At 55.0% G+C, this 19,346-nt stretch overlaps 1 protein-coding gene across 2 annotated transcripts; it reads left to right on the top strand.

The window, feature by feature from the left end:
- Positions 1-5,021: 5,021 nt before the first annotated feature.
- Positions 5,022-17,570, top strand: LOC144732597 (schwannomin-interacting protein 1-like). 2 transcript variants are annotated; one of them, XR_013588212.1, is made up of 7 exons: positions 5,022-6,490; positions 9,978-10,086; positions 10,728-10,937; positions 11,520-11,643; positions 12,974-13,067; positions 14,843-14,962; positions 15,614-17,570. XR_013588212.1 is itself a non-coding variant. In XM_078614065.1 (6 exons), exons 2-6 carry the CDS (start codon positions 9,991-9,993, stop codon positions 14,892-14,894), a joined length of 576 nt encoding a protein of 191 aa, XP_078470191.1. In that variant the 5' UTR covers positions 5,022-6,490; positions 9,978-9,990; the 3' UTR covers positions 14,895-17,570. The 2 variants fall into 2 exon arrangements, 1 of the variants encoding a protein (XP_078470191.1); XM_078614065.1 differs by having other exon boundaries at positions 14,843-17,570.
- The last annotated feature ends 1,776 nt before the right edge of the window (positions 17,571-19,346 follow it).

Below are 19,346 nucleotides of genomic sequence, written 5' to 3'. Positions count from 1 at the left end.
ATCCAGAGGGGAGAGTGTTTTCCCCACTGAACATCACAAGCCTGTAGCCATGGAGTCAACATTGGGGGGGACCAAATCTTCCAGGGTGTCAGTGGGTCCCAACCCAGAAAAATATCTAAATTTGAAAACTAATTTTCTGCCTAAAATATTTTAAAATTCAGTAACACATGGGATGGACTTTTCATTTATTTTTTTACAATAATGTCTAATAGTGTATTGTATTACATTGCTCTGTTTTAACTTTTTTACCATTTCTTGTTTCATTGTATGTAATGGCAGAGATTAGGGATTAATAAAGTACAACCATAACCACAATCATATAAACAGAAATCTACGCGTTGATTAAAATGAAGACAAGTCCAGATATTGTGGCCAAGGTTTAGCAAATTGTTGTTTTTATTTACATAGCACCGCAATTAATTTTTATAGCAATATATTGGGGGGGGGGGGCATTTTCAGCATATTTGAATATTGGAGGGGATGCCCCCCCCCCAAATATATATTATAATTACGTCCTTGGAACATCAGACAAGGTTCGCATCTCTCAGTATGGCCAGTGTTAGCGTGTATTTGTCTCGACATTTCAATTGCACGCTAAGAGGGCGGCAGTAACGGTCAACGCGACACCCAGCCGGTGCTTGAAAGTGTCCCGAGTTTTCTGATCCTAATGCTTTCACCTGGGTGCGATGGCGATGGTGCAATCGCGGACACAAAGCCCTGCCGGGTCCTTGGGACAAAGTTGGCCGGGCGCTGCGTGTGAACGATGCTGAGCGTACACACCAACGCCTCCGATCACGCTCATTGACCTTCAATAGGTGCTCGCTAATTCTAGATTTGGAGCTTTCGTGACTGCAAGGATTCATACTCTTTGGTTTTTTCGGTAAAGTCACGTGGGTAAACAATCTAATAAATGAAAACAACTCAATTAAATCCCGACCTTTCGATGGCAACACAAGCTTCTGTCTTCAGGTGGAACCGTTACAGCCAAAATCACTGTCGGTGCTCGCTAACAGCCCTTGCCCCCTGTAGCATGTGAAGCCAAACAGGGGTGGGTGGCATGGTGGTGATTCTTTTGCCATGTCACCAGTAATAGACTCGCGTCACTAGGGGGCAACACTTTGCCCCGTCACGTTTACCTCTTTCATCTCCCCACACCCCTCTTAATTTCAAGTCAACATCCTCGCACACCGGCGATCTCACCGCAGCGAGCACATCCGTCAACACTGTAGCGTCGCACACACGTGAATTAATGCGCCAAATCAACAATCCGATAAACCAAACGGGCAACGGCGCACACACACACACAGTACGTGCGCTATAAACGCGAGCCCCGTATCCCCCAAGACACGACGCTAGCCCGTGGCCGCGTAGCCCCGTGCCGATCCCTGTGATTCGAAAAAACCACCGTGACGGCCGAGACGTTGCTGCTGACCATGGGGTGAAGCGATGCGGGAGGAGGAGGAGTGGTGCGGTGCGGGCTGGGTGGCTCCGTGTCGCTCCTCGTGGCTCCACGGGGCTCCATGAGTCTCCGTGTGGCTCCGCGTGGCTCCGTGTGGCTCCGCGTGGCTCAGCAAGCCTCACGGGGCTGACGGGCGAGCGCCCTGTGCTGTCCAAGCTCCGTCACCAGCCCCGGCGCCTGCAGCGGCAACATAAAGAAGCGTCCAGCAGAAAACTGGTGCTGTGCGTGCTGTGTTTGTTTTTGTGAGTGCGTCTGTGTGTCTGTGTCTTTGAGCGACTGTGTGTGTTAGCGAGTGCTTGTGTGTGTGTGTGTGTTGGGTGCTCGCTAACAGCACTTACCCCAACAGTCTGTTAAGGCTATACGGGGGATTTTTGTCTTTTGGCATGACTGTATTTGTGAGTTTGTGCGTGTCTATGTTTGGTGAGTTTTGTATTTGTGTGTGCGTGTGTTTGTACATGTGAGTGTGTGTATCTGTGTGTATGGGGAGCGGTGGTGTAGCGGTTAGCGCTACGCTGCGCTACGAATCCGGCGACCCGAGTTCGATTCCCGCTCACGGCCAACACCGGTGACGATTATCTGCACCGGTCTTGGTCTTCCCCTAGGTCGACTCGGCTTCAATTCGGTACCTGGTTACGGTGTGTAAAACATCGCCACGAGGAAGACAAAGGCGGTCGGGCGTGGTGCTGACCACCCAACCTCTCCTGTGTGCCGTCCTGGCACCTTCACAGGTCCCCAACAGTCTGTCGAGGCTACGTGGGGGATCTTTGTATTGATCAGAGTGTGTGTGTGTGTGTGCGTGTTTTAAGTTGTGTGTGGTGGTGATCAGACCGAAGAGTATGAGAGTGGTATTTGGTGGTTAGGTGTCAACTGTGCAAAGTCAGCAGAGGGCAGTGCATACAAAAACATCCAGTGTTGTGTTGTCCAGTGTTTTGCTCTGACATGTGGCCTTCGCCTATCCGCACTTACCAGGGTGGTGAAGTATGGTCAAATGACCCCCACGGAACCGCGCGTCATTGGGGATGCCCTCGTCCCAGCAGTGGACTGGCAAATATGTCTGTACGCACGTGAGGATTTCCCGGCTCAAATGAGCATTGGGGCGATTGGTGCTCATTTCCCGGAGACGAAATATTTGTTTTTTGTCCATAGGACAGCCGCTGTTGACTTCCCGTGCAAAAGTGGAGATGGGGGTGGGCGGGGGTGGGGGGAGAGAGGGGTAGGTGGGTGGGTGGGGGGAGAGAGGGGTAGGTGGGTGGGTGGGGGGAGAGGGGTGGGTGGGGAGAGAGGGGTGGGTGGGTGGGGGAGAGAAGGGTGGGTGGGTGGGTGGGGGGAGAGGGGTAGGTGGGTGGGTGGGGAGAGAGGGGTGGGTGGGGAGAGAGGGGTAGGTGGGTGGGTGGGAGAGAGGGGTAGGTGGGTGGGTGGGGAGAGAGGGGTGGGTGGGTGGGGGGAGAGGGGTGGGTGGGTAGAGAGGGGTAGGTGGGTGGGTGGGGGGAGAGGGGTGGGTGGGTGGGGAGAGAGGGGTAGGTGGGTGGGGAGAGAGGGGTAGGTGGGTGGGTGGGGGGAGAGGGGTAGGTGGGTGGGGAGAGAGGGGTAGGTGGGTGGGTGGGGAGAGAGGGGTAGGTGGGTGGGGAGAGAGGGGTGGGTGGGTGGGTGGGGGGAGAGGGGTAGGTGGGTGGGTGGGGAGAGAGGGGTAGGTGGGTGGGTGGGGAGAGAGGGGTAGGTGGGTGGGTGGGGAGAGAGGGGTAGGTGGGTGGGTGGGGAGAGAGGGGTAGGTGGGTGGGTGGGGAGAGAGGGGTAGGTGGGTGGGTGGGTAGAGAGGGGTAGGTGGGTGGGGGGAGAGGGGTAGGTGGGTGGGGAGAGAGGGGTGGGTGGGTGGGTAGAGAGGGGTAGGTGGGTGGGTGGGTGGGGGGAGAGGGGTGGGTGGGGCTGGTTGGAGTGGGGTTGGGTGGGATGCAAGAGGTGGTCATGGGTCAGGTTTGCTTAGCTCCATTAAACATTACATCGATTCTACGACCTGGCCATTATGAACGAGGCGGCGGCGGCAATGTGAAATGTGCGCTGTGTCCTGAACGACTTCATTAAAGTGCAGCCTGAGTTGTTTTGTTTTCCCCCCTCTCTTTGAGACTTGACTTAATTGAGAAACGTGTAGTCATTTATTGTACAATGGAGAGAGAAAATTATTTGAAGCTTATTTCAAAGTATAAATATAGATTTTTCTCTAATATTCTCAAACATGCACGTGGTAATTGTTTTTTTACCCTTCTATCTGGCAACAAAACTGACACCTTTTTTTACAAGGAGTCATGTTTGCATAGACCACAATACCTGCAGTCATAATGCAAACAAAAAAATATTGTGGTCTATGCAAACATGACTCCTTGTAAAAAAGGTGTCAGTTTTGTTGCCAGATAGAAGGGTAAAAAACCAATTATCATATTTTTTACTGGCAAATGAGGTTCCAATGATGCACGTGGTAGTTGTCATCTACCTGATAACATTCCTGAGCCAGTGATGGGAATTCCACATTCATGTTGGGATGATATTAGAATTGGTTTTCCCCTTTCTGGCAAAACTGAAACCTTTGCAAGGAATCATGTCTGCATTAACCACAGATACTCGTTGGTTCTTTCGGTAGAAAGAAAATAAATTAAATAAATTAAATAATTTTCTTTCTACGTGACTTTACCGAAAGAACCAAAGAGTAATTCCTGCAGTCACGAAAGCTTAAAATCAAGATTTAAGTGTCCCGTCATTAAACCGTGTTATGTTGAGCTTCTTTCACACCGTACGTAGCAAACGTGCTAATTGGAGGTTGCGGCAACTGAAGTGGGTTGGTGGCCTGAGACTGGTCACAATGTTGTGTAACGAATTGGCCACGTTCTGTTTACGTGACAAACCTTACTAGTTGGCTGTGTCGGGTGGTGGCGGGTTTAACGACACATTTGTATTTACGCGATCTCACCACATATACTTGTGGTGAAAATGCAAACAAAAACATGCTCTGGAACTGAATGGTCCACACCAGAGACCGCTTTCTTTAGAGCCTCGTCTCACACAGTGTTAGACCAGAGGACGCCAACAGGCGAACGGCACAAAGACAATGCCACCATCAGCGCATCATCGAGAGCTCGGGGTGATCAGCTACAACATGGGACCTTTCTTGCCAGTTTAAAAGTATGAGAATTGGTTTTACCCTTTCTGGCAATAAAACAGTTGTGTTCAGATGTTAAAACACCGAACTGAAAGTTGTGTTCAGCACAAGCACGTGCGGTTAATGCAGACACCATTAGCAATGTGGGAGGTCTAATCACCGGCTTAGAGGGCAGCCAGTGGAGAGCGGAGCACTGCCCAATGTCGCTTTGAGCCTGGGGAGACACTTGACTGCCGCGTGAGTTCTATCCGGTTACCGCCGATGACGCAACGCTAAACATTCCCCGGGAACTTATTGGCCGTATAACTCGACATCCCCTTTGCGGGATCCTCGTGAAGGGGACTCCTGTGCGAAACTGGGTGGGGGGGGGGGGGCACTGGGGGGGGGGGCGTGATGAGCACGAAGCTCCCCCCGCTGTGTCCAGTCGTGCTCGTGTGACATTTTCACTCGCGCCAACACATTGATTTCCCATTTTTCCTTCGCTAAGCTCTGCTCAAAGGTCAGGACGCAATTGCCGCACTCGCTTGCTCGCTCGCCCGCCCGCGCGCGCGCGTGTGTGTGTCAGGGGAGTGGTGGCTTCGCAGTTAGCACACCGCGCTAAAAAAACCCCACGACCTGAGTTTGATTCCCGCTTGCGGTCAACATCGGTGATGAATGAATCGGTCCTGGGCCTCCCCTAGGTTGACTCGGCCTCAAAAGAGTACCTGGTGCGGTGTGTAAACATCGCCGCTCGGGAGATAAAGGCGGCCGGGCGTGGTGCTGGCAACCCACCCCCTCGTGTGCCGTGCCGGCCTTCATAGGTGCTCGCTAACAACACTTGCCCCAACAGTCTGTTAAGGCAATACGGGGGATCTTTGTCTTCATGAATATAAATCATTCTCCATAACACAGGTTTTTTGGGTTAGATCGCGTAAATATATAAAGTGTCGTTAAACCCGCCACCACCCGACACAACCAATTAGTAAGGTTTGTCACGTAAATATAATTCTAGTGACTGTGACAGCAGTAGGCGGTGATGTTGATGGCGGTGGTGGCAATTGTCACGCAAGCTCACGTTTGACCGCCAGAATTTTTCTCTCGGGCCTGAGTGTCCGCATGCGTTCGTTCGTGTGCGCTTGTCTGTGCACGTGAGCACGTACGAGTGTGCACGTACGCGTGTGTGTGTACGTGTGGGCACGTATGCATGTGTGTGCGCGTGTGTGTACGTGTGTGCGCGCGAGCACGCGTTTCACCAGAGGAGATCGGCGATGCGGTGGCTCGCACGCGGAGCTGCGATATCCCAGCGGTGTTCGCTCAGTTCCCGGCCTCGCGCGCCGCTCGCACGCACGTCACGTTGCGTCTGATCCCGTCAAAGACCTTCGCGAGGGGTCGATTCGAGCGTGAATGTGTGAACATCGGCACCGGGCGGACGACGACGGGCGGCCGGGCACGGTGCTGTCCCTTATTGCCGCCCCTTCACGTGCCGTGCCAACCTTCCCTCCCGCTCTGCCTCTCCTCCTCTCTGTGCCCAATCTCGTTGTTTGATCCTTCTGCCTCCTTGCACCCCTACCACTGGAATAAACTCTCCCGGCACATGTCGCGGGTCCCCGTTCCTTAACCTCCCTTCGTTCCCCTCTTGCAGCCTCGCCTCTTCCCCATTTGCCCATTCCCTTCCCCTTCCCTCGCCCCTCCACTCCTTCCCGTCCCTCCCCTGCTGCCCTTCCGTGACCTCTGCGCGCCCTTCTGTTGCCGCTCCACCCGTTCCCCGGCCCTCGCTCGCCGCAGGCGCAGAGGAGCGAGCGGGAGTCCATCCGGCAGAAGTTGGCGCTCGGAGGGTTTCTGGACGATGGGCCGGGCATCTACACCACGTGCAGCCGCAGCGGAAAGCCAAGCCTCTCCTCCCGGTGGGTCCCGGTTAGGGTCCCGGTGGGTCACGGTGGGTCCCGGTTAGGGTCCTAGTGGGTCCCGGTGGGTCCCGGTGGGTCCCGGTTAGGGTCCCGGTGGGTCCCGGTGGGTCCCGGTGGGTCCTGGTTAGGGTCCTGGTGGGTCACGGTGGGTCCTGGTGAGGGTCCTGGTGGGTCACGGTGGGTCACGGTGGGTCCCGGTGGGTCCTGGTTAGGGTCCTGGTGGGTCACGGTGGGTCCCGGTGGGTCCCGGTGGGTCCCGGTGGGTCCTGGTTAGGGTCCTGGTGGGTCACGGTGGGTCCCGGTGGGTCCTGGTGGGTCACGGTGGGTCCTGGTGAGGGTCCTGGTGGGTCACGGTGGGTCCTGGTGAGGGTCCTGGTGGGTCACGGTGGGTCACGGTGGGTCCCGGTGGGTCCTGGTTAGGGTCCTGGTGGGTCACGGTGGGTCCTGGTGAGGGTCCTGGTGGGTCACGGTGGGTCCTGGTGAGGGTCCTGGTGGGTCCCGGTGGGTCCCGGTGGGTCCCGGTGGGTCCTGGTTAGGGTCCTGGTGGGTCACGGTGGGTCCTGGTGAGGGTCCTGGTGGGTCACGGTGGGTCCTGGTGAGGGTCCTGGTGGGTCACGGTGGGTCACGGTGGGTCACGGTGGGTCCCCGTTAGGGTCCTGGTGGGTCACGGTGGGTCCCGGTGGGTCCCGGTGGGTCCTGGTTAGGGTCCTGGTGGGTCCCGGTGGGTCCCGGTGGGTCCCGGTTAGGGTCCTGGTGGGTCACGGTGGGTCACGGTGGGTCCCGGTTAGGGTCCTGGTGGGTCACGGTGGGTCCCGGTGGGTCCCGGTGGGTCCCGGTTAGGGTCCTGGTGGGTCACGGTGGGTCCCGGTGGGTCCCGGTTAGGGTCCTGGTGGGTCACGGTGGGTCCCGGTGGGTCACGGTGGGTCCTGGTTAGGGTCCTGGTGGGTCCCGGTGGGTCCTGGTGGGTCACGGTGGGTCCTGGTTAGGGTCCTGGTGGGTCACGGTGGGTCCCGGTGGGTCCTGGTGGGTCACGGTGGGTCCTGGTGAGGGTCCTGGTGGGTCACGGTGGGTCCTGGTGAGGGTCCTGGTGGGTCACGGTGGGTCACGGTGGGTCCCGGTGGGTCCTGGTTAGGGTCCTGGTGGGTCACGGTGGGTCCTGGTGAGGGTCCTGGTGGGTCACGGTGGGTCCTGGTGAGGGTCCTGGTGGGTCCCGGTGGGTCCCGGTGGGTCCCGGTGGGTCCTGGTTAGGGTCCTGGTGGGTCACGGTGGGTCCTGGTGAGGGTCCTGGTGGGTCACGGTGGGTCCTGGTGAGGGTCCTGGTGGGTCACGGTGGGTCACGGTGGGTCACGGTGGGTCCCCGTTAGGGTCCTGGTGGGTCACGGTGGGTCCCGGTGGGTCCCGGTGGGTCCTGGTTAGGGTCCTGGTGGGTCCCGGTGGGTCCCGGTGGGTCCCGGTTAGGGTCCTGGTGGGTCACGGTGGGTCACGGTGGGTCCCGGTTAGGGTCCTGGTGGGTCACGGTGGGTCCCGGTGGGTCCCGGTGGGTCCCGGTTAGGGTCCTGGTGGGTCACGGTGGGTCCCGGTGGGTCACGGTGGGTCCTGGTTAGGGTCCTGGTGGGTCCCGGTGGGTCCTGGTGAGGGTCCTGGTGGGTCACGGTGGGTCACGGTGGGTCACGGTGGGTCCCCGTTAGGGTCCTGGTGGGTCACGGTGGGTCCCGGTGGGTCCTGGTTAGGGTCCTGGTGGGTCCCGGTGGGTCCCGGTGGGTCCCGGTTAGGGTCCTGGTGGGTCACGGTGGGTCACGGTGGGTCCCGGTTAGGGTCCTGGTGGGTCACGGTGGGTCCCGGTGGGTCCCGGTGGGTCCCGGTTAGGGTCCTGGTGGGTCACGGTGGGTCCCGGTGGGTCCCGGTTAGGGTCCTGGTGGGTCACGGTGGGTCCCGGTGGGTCACGGTGGGTCCTGGTTAGGGTCCTGGTGGGTCCCGGTGGGTCCTGGTGGGTCACGGTGGGTCCTGGTTAGGGTCCTGGTGGGTCACGGTGGGTCCCGGTGGGTCCTGGTGGGTCACGGTGGGTCCTGGTGAGGGTCCTGGTGGGTCACGGTGGGTCCTGGTGAGGGTCCTGGTGGGTCACGGTGGGTCACGGTGGGTCCCGGTGGGTCCTGGTTAGGGTCCTGGTGGGTCACGGTGGGTCCTGGTGAGGGTCCTGGTGGGTCACGGTGGGTCCTGGTGAGGGTCCTGGTGGGTCCCGGTGGGTCCCGGTGGGTCCCGGTGGGTCCTGGTTAGGGTCCTGGTGGGTCACGGTGGGTCCTGGTGAGGGTCCTGGTGGGTCACGGTGGGTCCTGGTGAGGGTCCTGGTGGGTCACGGTGGGTCCCGGTGGGTCCCGGTTAGGGTCCTGGTGGGTCACGGTGGGTCCCGGTGGGTCACGGTGGGTCCTGGTTAGGGTCCTGGTGGGTCCCGGTGGGTCCCGGTTAGGGTCCTGGTGGGTCACGGTGGGTCCCGGTGGGTCACGGTGGGTCCCGGTTAGGGTCCTGGTGGGTCACGGTGGGTCCCGGTGGGTCCCGGTTAGGGTCCTGGTGGGTCACGGTGGGTCCCGGTGGGTCACGGTGGGTCCTGGTTAGGGTCCTGGTGGGTCACGGTGGGTCCTGGTGAGGGTCCTGGTGGGTCACGGTGGGTCCCGGTGAGGGTCCTGGTGGGTCACGGTGGGTCCCGGTGGGTCCCGGTGGGTCCTGGTTAGGGTCCTGGTGGGTCCCGGTGGGTCCCGGTGGGTCACGGTGGGTCCCGGTTAGGGTCCTGGTGGGTCACGGTGGGTCCTGGTTAGGGTCCTGGTGGGTCCCGGTGGGTCCCGGTGGGTCCCGGTTAGGGTCCTGGTGGGTCACGGTGGGTCCCGGTGGGTCCCGATGGGTCCTGGTTAGGGTCCTGGTGGGTCCCGGTGGGTCCCGGTGGGTCCCGGGTGGTCCCGGTTCGCGTCCCGGTTAAGGTCCCGGTTAGGGTCTGGGTGTCGCTTCGGGTGAGCCGAGGTTTCGCTGGTTGCCTACTCGGTTGATCAAAAAAACGGGCCGGGTAATTAAAGAACGGTTGAATGAAGGGCTGGCTGAACCGGGGACTGACGCGCAGATGTCTCAGCGGCAGAGCGAGCGGCTCGCAATGGGAAGTTCGTGAGTTCAAGCCCTGGTTGCCGGTTGACTCGACCAATCATCACTGCAGGGTCGATAAAATAGGGACCGTTGTGGGGAAGTTAACAGCGTTAATCCTATGGATAGACTCGCCCCCTGCCGTGAGAACCAGGAAACCGTTCACTGGCTCGGAGATGTAAACGGGAAATTCTAATTAGAGTAGGAGATGACGTTGGCGTTGAGAATCACCCCCTTGGCGACAACAGTGGGGGAGGACTCGCAGTCTCCACTGGTCTGCCACCTCCGCAGGTGAACAGTGGTTAAATAAAGGAGCCGCTCAACAAAGGACTGACTGGGCGTCTTCCCCGTCCCTCCGCAGGCTGCAGAGCGGCATGAACCTGCAGATCTGCTTCGTCAACGACAGCGGGAGCGACGCCGAGGAGAGCAGCAAGACCGAGACCAGCCCTGACACCCCCGCGTCTCCCATGGTACGCCCCGCGCACCACTCGCCCGCTGGCCCTCTTCCCCTGCCAGACGGACTGAACCATTCCACCGGGAGGAGTATTTTCAGTTTCAGTTGCATTTATTTGGTATAGCCCTGTGAGCCATTCGGCTCTTGAATCGGGTGCAACCGCAACAAATAACAAACCAAAGGAGTGGGTTGCTGCAAGGCCAGGGTGGTGTCACTCATTGCGTTTATCCGTTTGCGTCTTTAATGAAGCGATCGAGATTGCTCACCCGGCTTCCCCCGCCCCCCCCCCGCGCACCCTAAACTATAAACCAAACTATTTATTTTTAACCAGCTAAGGCCCACAGAGCCACATAGCTCCTTTTCAGAAGCGACCTGGCCACAAAAGATAGCTCAACGGAGTGGCCTATCACGTGCAAATGTATCGCAGTCGCCAAATACTCTGAAGGCGTGACGTTGTTTCTAAATGTGGAGGGAAAAACCGGACGGCCGGGAGAAGAGCCCACGCGACCACGGGGGGAGAGAGAAACACGCAAACTCCAAACATACAGCAGGCGTCGGGGTCGGGATCGGACCGACGAACTCCCGCAAACCAGGCGAGGTAGTTGACATCCCGCCACCGTGGCTCCCACCCCTCTCCCGGTACGCCGTCGGGCGCAGAGCAAGCAGAGCTCGTCGTACTCGGAGCGCGACAGCCCCGAGGAGGAGGGGGACGAGGACGCGATGGAGTCGCCCCTCGACGAGATGGACTTTGCGTCGCGACGCCGTCGGCTGCAGGACGAGGCGCGCATGGCGCTCGCCATGGCGCAGCCGATGGCGCGCATGCAGGTGCAGGTGGAAAAGCGCAGCAAGCCGCCCCTCTCGGACCTGGTGAGGGCAAACGCTGGGGGACGGGGCGGGGAGGGGGGGGTGGTGTGGGCACGCCAGGCGGGGTGGGGTGGGTGGCGCTGCATGCAGCCAAAACAACTGGTAAATGGAATTTTCTCAACGTCGAAAGCACCTCGGTCATCCTCCGTTCGGTGGGAGGGTCGCTTCTTCATCCTCCGCTGCCCCCGACGAAAATACGGGAATCACTTCATCCCCCCGCCACCCCCACAGCCGTCAGTGCCGTTGTTGTAACGTTCTGACCACGCACCCCGACTGGGCATCTGTAAAAATGATCTTCTCATCGAATTCCTCCAGTACAAATAAATATTCTGATTCTATGGGTGTCTCTGTGGGTCTCCGTTGGCCTATAGGTCTCTGTGGGTGTATATGGGTCTCTGGGTGTCGGTGGGTCTCTGCGTATCTATGTATATTGCACTTCTTTCACACCGTACGTAGCCGACCGTGCCGGTGGCTCCCTGCCCTTACAACTACTACCCGTGAGATGACGTACGTTACGGGCGCAACGTAAACGTGGGCGTTGTTGTAACGGAGGCAGTGGAAATCTCTGCTGTGCCCACCCCACAGCTCCCGCACCTGCCCCACCTGGGCGAGTCTCTGCTCAAGCGGAGCCTCCGTCCGGGCGACCTGCACGGCATGACGGAGGGGCAGCTGCAGGTCATCGTCAACGACCTCCACTCGCAGATCGAGAGTAAGAGCCCCCCCCCCCCCCCCCCCGTCTCACGCCCGGCACGAGGCAACGGTAGCTCACCGAAACGGCCGCTCGCAGAGGGTAGGAAGCCTCTCAATCGGTACCCGGACGGCCCACTCTGTTCAGTGAGAAATCACAACGAATGCCACCAACGCGGCAATTGAACGTCAATTATCATCAATCTGCCTGGGCGGGACAGGAGCTTGTTATGCAGAGTGCTGGCATGCGACGTCATCGCCTTGGCCGACAAGGCTAACTCGTTATCACTGTGGCTTCCCCCCCCCCGACTGTTTTGCCTTTAATCTCTTCCTCGATATTCCCAGCTTTGGATCGGGTGGGTCCCTAACTGCAACGCAGCTGCATACTAAATAAAGTATTGTTCGTATTGAGTTATTTTTTACCCCAACCTAAAGACGGACTGACGGATGGACAGACCGAGCAAATGCCTAGCGTGTGGGTTTATCACGATTCGTAATCGATTTTTTTAGCGTCTGGCCATGCAATTATTGGCAAATATGTCGTTATCGGCGACGCACCCTCCGTTGCTCGAGTGTTTGGAGGGTTCCACTAACGTCGCTTTAGGGTTAGGCCCACCACCTAAACTACGCGGTGGCCTAATTGTTGTCGTGAAAGTGTATATATCCGGTATATATACACATACACAGTAAGTCCCCGTTTAACGCGGTGGTGGACCCGTTCCTGAAAAGTGCCGCGTCGAGCGAAATTCGCGTGGAGCGAAAAGTATTTACCCATAAATAATGCCACGGAAAAGTTTGGCCGGTTACGACGCACGCACAAGCGAAGCAGCTCAAGAAAATAGTTCATCGTCGACCGCTTAGAAACCGTGTTACAACGGGCGCGGACTACGTTACAACGGGCGCGGACCACGTTATAACGGGCGGACTACGTTATAACGGTGCGCTCTCCGCGTTGTGCGAAAAGTGTTCCCTATTCTTAGGTTTTTTCGGTAAAGTCACGTAGGTAAAAAATTAAAATTAATAAAAGTAAAATAAAAATCACGACGTTTCGGAGGCAACACAAGCTTCCGTCTTCAGGTGGAACCGTCACAGCCCGACAGCTGTATCAAGTAAATGAGGGATTACAGGAGATACCACTCCGTATATATAATGGTTGAGGGGGGCAGGGCCAGGAACGGCACACTTTTTTTTAAGTGTTCCCTATTGTTAAGTGTTCCCTATTGGAAGCGCCGCGTTGGAGCGGAAGCACGTCGCAGTGTGAACCCCGCCACGCGTTCAGCGGGGGGCTTGTCGCATGTCAAAATAAAAACACCGCTGAGGGCCCCCCTGTTGCTGGTGTTGTTCGCGACCAGGCCTCAACGAAGAGCTGGTGCAGCTGCTGCTGGTGCGGGACGAGCTGCACATGGAGCAGGATGCCATGCTGGTGGATATTGAGGATATGACGCGGTGAGATGCCCCCCCCCCGCTCCCTGCCCCCCCCCCTGCTCCCTGCCCCCCCCGCCCCCCACCGTCTCCGTGGCTCGGCGGTGTAGCACGAGCGGTGCGCAGCTGGGAGGTTCAGAGTTCAGGTCCTGGGTTGGGGGTTGAATTGGCCCATCATCCCTCCGGCATTGATACACCTTTTTAAATCCTTTATATTAAGTTCACTTGCTTGCTTGCGCGCTTACGACCGTGCAAATCTTTCGGTCGTTTTTTAACCCACTTCCCATCGAGCTGACATTTTGCACACAGACTCGTGCGTGACAATTAATTTTCGTGAAAATTTTTTTTTCAAAATGTTCCACTTTTTAGGAATTTTTTTTTTCATATTTCATTGAAAATACCAATGTGATAAAAATGAAACTCTTACTCAAGAAAAACAGAAATGAATAATAAAATAAAACCGATGCCACGCATATAAAGGATTTATAGTGAAAAACTTTGTTTTAACGGGTTAATTTTTTTAATGTGTGTATGTTCAGCGGCTTTAACGCTGTACGTAGCCAAACGCGCTCATCGGGGGTGCGGGGGAAGGACAACAAACCAAACACAAAAAGCAGTTCTCAAGAAATGAGTTCAACACGTAGGATTTCGCGACCAATTAAAAACTAATTTCTTTGGGGTTAGATCGCGTAAGTCTCAATGTGTCGTAACCCTCCACCACCCGTCACAGCCAGTTAAGGTTTGTCACGTAAACAGAGCGCCAATTAGTTACTACTTAAGCCTACCGGTGTGTTGGAGGGTATTCAAATTGTACTCTCCAACACACCGGTGGGCTGAAGTGTAACTAAATTGGCGCGTTGTTTACGTGACAAACCTTTCCGGCTGTGTCAGATGGTGGAGGGTTACGACACATTTACATTTACATGATCTAACTCTAAAGAAATTAGTTTTCGATCTAGATGGTGATTTAAAAGAGCAAATTTCCAATGGCTTCCTAATATCGGAAGGAAGAGCGTTCCAGACGGCCGCAGAAGCACATCTGAAAGTGCACGATGCGGTGACCGTCTCTGTTCGATGGCTAGTGAGAAGCCGCTGCTGCTGCGAGGATGAGCGGAGTTTACGTGATGGTTTATGCCCCTTGACGAGATCAGCAAGGTATTGTGGTTCACTTGTGGCAAGCAGTGAAACATGAGCACCACTCTGTGTTGGGGAGCCAAGCCACAACATTTACAATCTGAGTACGACGTTTAGCCAGTAATTACGACTAGCTTCGTAAGGCGACAGCCAGATTTGTGAAGAAATCCTCCTGTTTTGTTCCTTAAATAGAGGGCTAGATGTGATGACATCACTTGCGTGCTGTACTAGTGACGAATTGCCACGTTCTGTTTACGTGACAAACCTTAGTTGGCTGTGTAGGATGGTGGCGGGTTTAACGACACATTTGTATATTTACGCGGTCTAACCCCCAAAAAAACGATGTTGGTCGCGAAAGCCTCCTACGTGTTTAAAAAGGGCATCGTAGCGATGTTGACCTGCCGGTGCGTTCGAGGCGGTCGAGACGGATGACGGGGTGGGCAGCCAAAGTTGAAGGGAGCAGACCCGTGAGCACGCCCACCACTGGAGACTGCTCGGTGACGCCGCCCATCCGGCAGCGCGATAAATAGCTCGCGGCCGTTTGATGGCGCCGTCTGACGAGATCCCGTCTTCGTTAAGCCCCTCCCGCCTTTATAACCCTGTTGCGCGCGCGTGTGCCCTGGGTCTTTCTCTCTCTCTCTCTCTCCCGCGTTTCTCTTTCTCAGGCACGCGGAGGAGCAGCACAAGTTCATGGGCGCCAAGCTGGTGTCCAAGTGATGTGGCAAGGTCGGCGACTCCTGCGGGAGTGGCGTGGAGCGAGCGGGAATCTGAATCCCCGTCGAAACGTACAAACAAACGTGCAAAAACGAAACTCGCGAGGGTTCGCCGCCCTATTATCGGTGCCAAAGGCAAACAGGCCGAGTTGCAATCCCCTAGGATAACGACACCGGGAGCCTGCGTCGCTAGCCCAGGCCGACCGCGTCTTCCGCGGTTGTTCCGCGGGCGGCTCTTCCCCCCCTCCCTCCCCCCGACGTTGTTCGACCGAAGAAGAGGCTCCCAAGCAAGGACGTGGAGCCGAAACGTCGGACGTCAACGGCGCGACCCGTCGGCGTGGCGGGGAGGGTTTTGACAGAACTCTACAAAGACTTAAGTTAGCCATAGGCATTATAATGTGTCCGGTCACGGGTTTCCTGTTAAGATGGGGCTCATGCTATAAGTGGCTAATGGGATCCCAGGCCATCGCCAAACACTCAAACCCACGTGTAGATCGTCGCTATTTGCTTGGCTGCAGTGTGATGGGGCTTTGTTGTCCGTATGCACGACGTTGCTTCAGGCAAAGTTGTCGCACGGTCCGTCCGTCCGTCCATCCGCTCTCAACACTCACGGACGCGCTGTTGCGATGGGCAGCATCTCATTTTAAAGATCCGTTTCGTGTATTTATTTTGTGATTATTTTACAGGAAAACGATTTTTCTCCCGCAATTTTTGCCCCAGCAGTGGCGCAGCGGCCCACCCAAGTGGATATCGCGGGGCTGCGTCCGAGAGATCCCCGCCCCTTCGAGTGACCTCTGATCCATGCAGAGTGGAGGGCGGCGTTTACCATTCCCTGCTTTGCGTGCGAGAGTGAAGTTCGTCGCGTCACCGTCACACCGATGTTTTCAATTTCCCGAGTGCTGAAATTTCGCCAAATTAAGTGCGGAACCAAAGTTTTTACGCGACGATGGCTTTTATTTGTGGTTTTATTTGTGCAGTCGTTGGTGACCGGGCTGAGACCGTCAAAACTGAAGGATGTTTCAAAATGTACCCCCGCTGTGCATCCAAGCTTTCATCACCCGAATGAGTAGTTTTAAACACGAGCAAAAATATTTCAGCTGGTTGCAGGAAACACTATGTAACACGATTTTTGTCCCTGGGTAGTAAGTGTTATTTTCTAATTGCTTATGCCTCAAAAGTAGAGACAATGGCTGTTATTTCACACTAACTTTGCTTTTGTGACCAGGACTTTATGTGAAGAAATGATACAAATGCACACCGCGTTTTCTCATTGAAAATAGGTACATTTCAAATTATCACTGTCCTGGTCATAAAAGCAAAGTTTGTGGGGCATATAAATTTTCTGTACTTTTGAAGCATAAGCAATTAGAAACTTACACTTACTACCCAGAAACAAAAAAAAACATTTTTGTTACACAGTGTTATTCACCAATATTGTCATAAAGAAACACAACGAATTGGCAAAGTACAAGTATAAATTTCGATTTAAAGCTTTCGTGACTGCAGGGATTCATCTTCTTGGTTCTTTCGGTAAAGTCACGTAGAAGGGAAGTAATAAAATAATAAAAATAAAACATAATAAAATAATTCTCACGTTTCGGCCACAACGCAAGCAGCCGTCCTCAGGTGAAGACCAGGCCTGTCGGGGAGACAGCCGAAACGTCGTGAGAATTATTTTATTGTTTTATTATTTTATTACTTCCCTTCTACGTGACTTTACCGAAAGAACCAAGAAGAAAAAAGTACAAGTATGTTTTTCTTTAACCAGATTAGAGTATGTTTTTCTTTAACCAGATTAACCAGACAATCGGACTTCGCTCTGCCAGGAAGAAGGGACACGCGGTCAAAATGTAACCTTATTCATGTACTCTTCTGTTCGAAGACTGTGTGCTATGACAATGCTGGTAAAATATTTGTATTCCGTGCTTACGCATCACTGCGGAACCGTTTTTTGTGTTGAGTTTGTTGTCCTTTCTCCGCGCCTCTGGTTAGCACGGTTGGATACGCACGGTGCGAAAGAAGTTCAACGTGTATACATGCACTGCCAACTCCAGTCTCTTAAGTCATTCTTGAGTGGTTATTGTTGACGGCTGGGCTCTTGTACACCACACAGATTTTGCCATTTACATTGCATCTAACAGTGCACCGCCCCATGTCGTGGAATGGCCCCATAAGATGTCACAGAACCGTGTCCATTACGTTCCATTCAAAGCGAAATATTCCGTTAGTGGAGCTGGAAATACGCCGCGAGCGGATTGAGAAACCAGATTAGGGCGTGGTGACGGCTGTTTGTGCGTGTGCCGTAATTCACGACGTGGGCAAAGACCAACAACTCCGGACATTTGACAGTGCCGTTCCCGCCACGGGCGGCTAAAACGAGGATCTCTGCATCCATCGGAGGCTCGCGTCTCTGACGAGAGCCATGACAGACCTCCGAACCGCTCGAGGCGTCTCTTAGTCAAGTAAATTTTTGCTTAACGCGTCAAAAGTTGTCGCCCGTCCGGCACAAACCTGCCACCCAAAACAAAAGTCACCATCGCATCATTCAACAGAATCGGTCTTTATTTAAAACTTGCAGGAATCTGATGAGCTATGAAGCTCTTTCCTCACAGATGTGCGGTAAACACGTGAAACAATTATATACGGTCAAAAATAAAATAAAAGCAAAGTTGCGGCTTCATCTTCTTGGTTCTTTCGGTAAAGTCACGTAGAAGGGAAATAATAAAATAATAAAAAATAAAATACTTATAAAATAATAAAAATAAAACAATTTTTTTTATTATTATTTCTCTTCTACGTGACTTTACCTAAAGAACCAAGAAGATGAATCCCTGCAGTCACGCAAGCTTTAAATCGAAAAGAAAAGAAAAAAGTTGCGGCTATGAGTTAGTTGTTGTGGCTGGTGGCCTCAATTGGTCAAAGATTTCGAAAAGCCAAAAGTGTCACGAGTCGCCCTTGCCCAGTGCGCGCTGGCTGTGGTGCAACCTCTCTCTCATCCAGCAACTCAGAGGTGGTCACTGGCTCACGCGGTGGGGGGGGGATTAAACTTTTGTTTTGCACGAGACACCCACAGCGGGGCAGCGTAGCAAGTAGGTTCGCGGATGCTTTCCTGGGCGGGTGGATTTTTTGAGTGTTCTCCTGCCGTTCTCCCCGCTGTGCGTGTGGGTTTCCTCCGGGCAATGTTTTTCAACCTCCCAACGTGCGAGACCGCTCGAGGAAAGATGCCTGCCCGCACGGATCTCTCTCTGAGCGGGCGAGACTCGCGCCGCGAGGTTGTGGCTGCTTGCCTGGCTGCGTAAATGTAGAATCCCTGCTTGTTTGTCGACACATTGTACAAATCCATTTCTGGATGTGATGCCATATGGGAACAAAAATTTAAATCGACATTCCTCATTTATTTGGCCAGCAAAATTAGCAATTTTTCTTTTTTTACAAATTTAATGTGAAACTTCTTCCCCCCCCCCCCCCCGTATTAATTTATATTTTGCTTGCCTTCCACAATCAGCGTGATGTAATTAAACAAAAGTATTGTAAATAGACGTCCTCAGTGGCCATCCTTTTACGCTTACGCCTCGACGCGTTTGAATTCAAATTAAACGTATTTTTTTTTTCCCATGCGACTTGGCAACATCAACAAATAATGACCGCACATTAAATGTTACGCTTGCCGCTTCCCTGCGGAAGATTACACCAAAAAAGGCTGGGATCGCTCGCGACGTTCATCCGGCGTTTTGTTTTTTTTTGCTCTCGCCCGGCCGGCTGCTCTTGCGACGCGGTTTGCCGTCTGCGGTGACGGGCGCGCAACGCGGCGTCCCATATTTTTTTAGTTGTTGTTGTTGTTCACGCGTAGGCTGTGCAAATCCCACCGAGAAGGATGAACACGATCATTTTCACCTTGCTCGCTCGCCTGCCCCCCCCCCACCCCCGAACCGTGACCCCATACCCCGCCTGATCACCAACCTTGCCCCGTATTACCCCCAGCACGGTTCTTTGTTGTAAATAAAGGGGGAGAGAGAGGAAAAAAATCCATTTGCAAAGTGAAAATTCTGGGCCGTCGTTTGTGGTCAACCGGCGGTTGTTCGGCTGAGCGCGGCGACGCGTCCGCAGTGGTTGGCGGGGGGAGGGCGGCTTGCCGAGACGGTCGCTGGGAGCGGCGCCCAGCAGAGGTTTGGCGGCCGACGGCGAAGAGGACCGAAAGCCACCGAGGTGGTTGAGGCCGGTGATGGCGACTGTAAGAGAACGTCCCTTGAAGGATGGGGGGGGGGGTTGGGGAAGACCTAACCGCCAGAAGGGAGCAATGGCGAGATGTGCTGGCATCAGTGGCAGCAGTGATGACCTCCTGACATCTTGACTTGCAAGTTGGATGATGGGAGTTGAAATCCCGGCTGGGTGGCAACTCGTAACACCCCCCCCCCCCCCGACAGCTATTTTGGTTTGCCCACACCCTAGGACGCTC

This window comes from Lampetra planeri, chromosome 43 (assembly GCF_965212315.1).
Source record: "Lampetra planeri chromosome 43, kcLamPlan1.2.h2, whole genome shotgun sequence".
Lineage (NCBI taxonomy): Eukaryota > Metazoa > Chordata > Hyperoartia > Petromyzontiformes > Petromyzontidae > Lampetra > Lampetra planeri.
Note: the sequence above shows the minus strand (reverse complement) of the source record. Positions and strands in the feature narration are given on the sequence as shown.